General features: G+C 51.0%; 1 protein-coding gene across 1 annotated transcript; it reads right to left on the minus strand.

Moving 5' to 3' along the window:
• Positions 1–2,384: 2,384 nt before the first annotated feature.
• OR10H4 (olfactory receptor family 10 subfamily H member 4) lies at positions 2,385–3,379 on the minus strand. Its single transcript, XM_019641853.1, has one exon. It carries the CDS (start codon positions 3,346–3,348, stop codon positions 2,401–2,403), a length of 948 nt encoding a protein of 315 aa, XP_019497398.1. The 5' UTR covers positions 3,349–3,379; the 3' UTR covers positions 2,385–2,400.
• Positions 3,380–4,325: the final 946 nt, after the last annotated feature.

The raw sequence follows: 4,325 nt of genomic DNA on the forward strand, positions 1-4,325 counted from the left end.
CCTTTTATCGTCATTGCTGGGCTTGTGGTCACTTATCCTTCCCAGCCAGGTGACACATATTTGTTCCGTGATAGTCCAGGGTTTCAACCCCAGTTCCGGGTTAATCTTTCCTTTGACACTGTGAATGCCCCTTGGCCCATAGCCCCTGCTTCCTGAGCTACAAATGGGCTCCTGGATACCCGCTCCTAAATATACAAATACTACAACAACAACAACAAAAGCTGAGCTCCCGGTCTCCCTCTGGCACTTACCTGTGTCACCCATTCCCAGGACAGCCCCTCCGCAGGTCTCTCCAAAGGGGTTCTCCAGGCCAACTGCACAAATGTGGACTTAAGGGGAAGAGAAAGGCCAGGGCCCTCACTCATCCCAGCTCTGGGCTCCCAGCCAGAGCCCCAAGCCAGGGCACACTCGGGCTGGCTCCCAGATCCTGCCCCTGTGCCCTTCCTCCCCAAGGGGACACTGTTCACCCCACTCAGCTCTCTCTCTGCTCATGCACCTGTGTCACAGGCCTAAGATTGTGCTCACAGAAGTGGACAGAGCTGAGCACCCACACACAGGTACACGGGTTCCGACATTACACACTGGCAGTGACAGCCAGGAAATGCTCAGCCAGGAACAGAGAGACTGTCACTTATTCTGCACATATCTACTAAGTGCTTCCCAGATGCCTGGAGCTGTTCTGGGACTGGGATAAGTCAGGGACATAACACACTGTGGTGTGTTGAATAGAATCTCCTCAAAATGTATGTCCATTGGAACCTCAAAATGTGACTTTATTTAGAAATGGAGTGTTTGAAGATATAACAAAGGAAAGGATAGAGATGAAAGCATACTGGACTAGGGTGGCCCTAGATCCAATGACTGGTGTCCTCATAGGAATAGAAGGGGACACACAGAGGGCAGAAGGCCATGCGATGACAGAAGCAGAGATTGGAGTGTTGCAGCCATAAGTTACGGAGTGCCTGGAGCCCCCAGAAGCTAGAAGGAACAAGGAAGGATCCTCCCCTAGAGCTTCCAGAGAGAACGTGGCCCTAGCAACAGCTTGGTTTTGCATTTCTGGCCTCCAGAACTGTGAGGAAATAAATTTCTAATGTTTTAAGCCACCTGGTTTGTGGTACTTTGCTACAGCAGCCACAAAAAGCAAATACAGGCATACACAACTACACATGCACAGACACACACATTCAGTGCACACAGGGGTGATGCACACGTGAGCACACTGTGACCCTTCGGGCTCAAAATTTCCCTCCTCCCAAAGTATTACAAAGACCACTCTCTGCCTGGGAAGGGACCCTGGCGACTATGGCTGCTGTGGATCTAGGCATTGTGAGAAGGGAACAGCTGTGGGCAGTAGACNAAGTCCCAAACTTCACTGTGTCCATTTCCTCATTTTTAAACAAGGTGTAACCCAAATGGTCTGCCTGGCTCTGCCTGAGCACCTCCCTTGAAGCAAGGCCATGCCAGCAGGTGCATCCCCCCAATATACCTGACTCCACAACACATGAAGGAGAAATGGAATTCTATTGAGAATTTCAAGGGTGTTGGAGAAGGGGAATTACATTGGTACTCTATGGCAACTTGATAAACCTTATAAAATGCCCATTTATGTCCCTGCTTTTTTCTCAAATGTCTTCACCAGCCACTGGGTCTGGGTCATTCGCCAGGAGTTAGGTTTTTCTTCCTGTCTCTTCCCTTTCTCTCAGCCCAGCCATTACCTCCGCATCCTTCTCCCACACCTTCACCTCATCTCACTATACTTATCTTTTCTCCCAAGGAGAAATTCAGATCCCCTCTTTCTCTTTGCAATTCGTACCCTTAGATCCCTCATGCAGCTCAGTCAACAGAGGCTACTCAAAGGAGGAGATGCCCTCCCTGCAAAACTGTGAAGAACTAAAGATGAAAAATCATTTCACCATCAAAAATGCTTTCCTTTCCTCAAGACGTTGGTCAGAATGAGAGGGATGATGTATCTGAAGCATAGTACATGATGCTTGGTATGCAACAGATGCCAAATCATTGTCACTGTTTATGTTGTTGTTTTGGGCAAACATTCTATATTCACTCATTCAAGATAAGCCAAACATATGTTTCCCGACACAGTGACATGGGCATCTCCTCCTCCATGCCACTCTCAGGCATGGGAAACAGGAAGAAGTTGACACACAAGGTCAATACTGGGGAGGTGGTGACCTCAAGGAATCCGGGAGGAATGGGGTCAACCAGACTGGGGGAAAGGAGAGAAAATAAACATCTAGAATTCACGGAGCACTTGCTAAGGGTAGAAGTAGGGGGAATTCACATATAGGAATCATCACCAGTGAAGCATAATTATACCCATTTTACAGACAGAAGACTGAAGTGTCTCCACCCACCACACCCCCTGCCACAAAACCAGTCACTTCAGGAGGTCTGGAGGGAGAGTTTGCTGAGGAAGCTCTTCTTCATGGCGTTTTTCAGCTCCTTGTTCCTGAGGCTGAAGATAATGGGACTGAGGAAGGGCGTGAGGACTGTGTAGGTGACACCCATCAGGGTGTCTCCTTCCAGAGACTGGGTACCCTTGGGCTTGAGGTAGATGACAGAGGCGAAGCCATAGTGCACGACCACCACAGTGAGGTGGGACACGCACGTGGAGAAGGCCTTGTGCCGGCCCTCGGATGAGGGGATCCTCACGATGGTGGCCACAATGGAGGCGTAGGAGAGGAGGATGAGGAGACAGCAGCCCAGCAGGGCCGAGATGCACACTAGGCCCACGCCCAGGGCCACAGTGGAGACGTTGTCCCCACAGGCCAACTTCACGAGAGGTGGCACGTGGCAGAAAAAATGGTGGACCTCATTGGGTCCACAGAAAGTGAGGTGGAAAATAGCCGTTGTCACCACCAGCCCCATGACTGAGCCACCTGCCCAAGACCAGCCCACCAGGCAGGCACAGCCGCGGGGGCTCATGAGCACGTTGTAGCGCAGGGGGTGGCAGATGGCCACGTAGCGGTCGTAGCCCATGACGGTGAGCAGGAAGGAGTGGGTGAACCCAAACGCGAAGGAGAAGAACATCTGGCTGGCGCAGGCCGCCAAGGCGATGGAGCGGTGGGTGGAGAGCAGGTCGGCCAGCATGCGCGGGATGATGGCAAAGGTGTAGAAGATCTCGGAGATGGAGAGGGCGCACAGGAAGAGGTACATGGGCGTGTGCAGGCTGCGCTCGCTCCGGATGGTGGCCATGATGAGCAGGTTCCCCAGCAGCGTGAAGAGGTACATCAGCAGGAACAAGAGGAAGAACACCAGCTGAAGGTGGGGGAAGGCGGAGAAGCCGATGAGGATGAATTCAGACGTGGAGGTGTGGTTTAGCGCTCGCATGGCAGTCACACCTGGTTGGGGAAAGAGGGGAGAACTCAGTGGGTAGGAACTCGGGGTCTCTGGTGAGCCCTTCCTGGAAGGACTTCCCCAAGTGGCTCCTTCACCTCTCCAAGTCATGGTTAGTCCACCTGCAAAATGGTGTTCATAATAACGATCTGTGCTTCATAGAGCCGCTTGAGGTTTAAATAAAAACATGCATCTAAAGTGCTTAGCACTGGCTGGCCGAATTGGTTATAGCGCAGGCTCTGAGCAACAGGGTTACCGGTTCGAATCCCAAATGGGCCAGTGAGCTGCGCCAGAGCTGCCACTGAGCTGATGAGAGCGCATGCTCTTAACAACAAGGTTGCTGGTTCAACTCCCGTGTGGGATGGTGGGCTACACCCACCCCAGCAACTAGATTGAAAGCAGCAGCTGGACTTAGAGATGAGCCTGCGCCCTCCACAACAAGATTGAAGGACAACAACTTGACTTGGAGNTATTCAGGGTGGAAGGAGATATGAGATGACACAGAGAAAAATAAGATTCAATGATTCCTGTCTGTTGCAGGATGCTTTATCAGGTAGCATTAAACCTGGAATCTGTTCTTCTCTTGCCAGGAACCAAAGTGGTCTAATTACTCCCACCACCATCAACCCATAACGCAAAGAGACATGGAAGACGTCAGGCCCCCACTCTCTGCTAGGCAGCAACAGGTAGCTATAACATGGGTTTTGTAAGGCTACAAAAGACAAAGCCAGGTTTCAGCAGAGGAGAACAAAGCACTCTAAATTTCAGCATTGCACAGATCTGTGTAGTAGCAGTTAGAAACAATAATAAGCAGACTTACAGAAAAAGTTAAGGAAACCTCTGCATTTCAAATGTGAAGCATGAACAGCTGCAAAGAGACAGAGAAGCCTCTACAGTTAGTTCGAGGGAACATGTCCCACCATGAGAAATCGCCTGCTGTGTTAGAGAGTGACATGGCACATGGGCCAGCG

This window comes from Hipposideros armiger, unplaced genomic scaffold (assembly GCF_001890085.2).
Source record: "Hipposideros armiger isolate ML-2016 unplaced genomic scaffold, ASM189008v1 scaffold_64, whole genome shotgun sequence".
NCBI classification, from domain to species: domain Eukaryota; kingdom Metazoa; phylum Chordata; class Mammalia; order Chiroptera; family Hipposideridae; genus Hipposideros; species Hipposideros armiger.

What these genes read in the sequence shown, in the direction of transcription:
- OR10H4 (XM_019641853.1), bottom strand. Translation starts at nt 3,348, where the DNA reads ATGCGAGCGCTAAACCACACCTCCACGTCTGAATTCATCCTCATCGGC.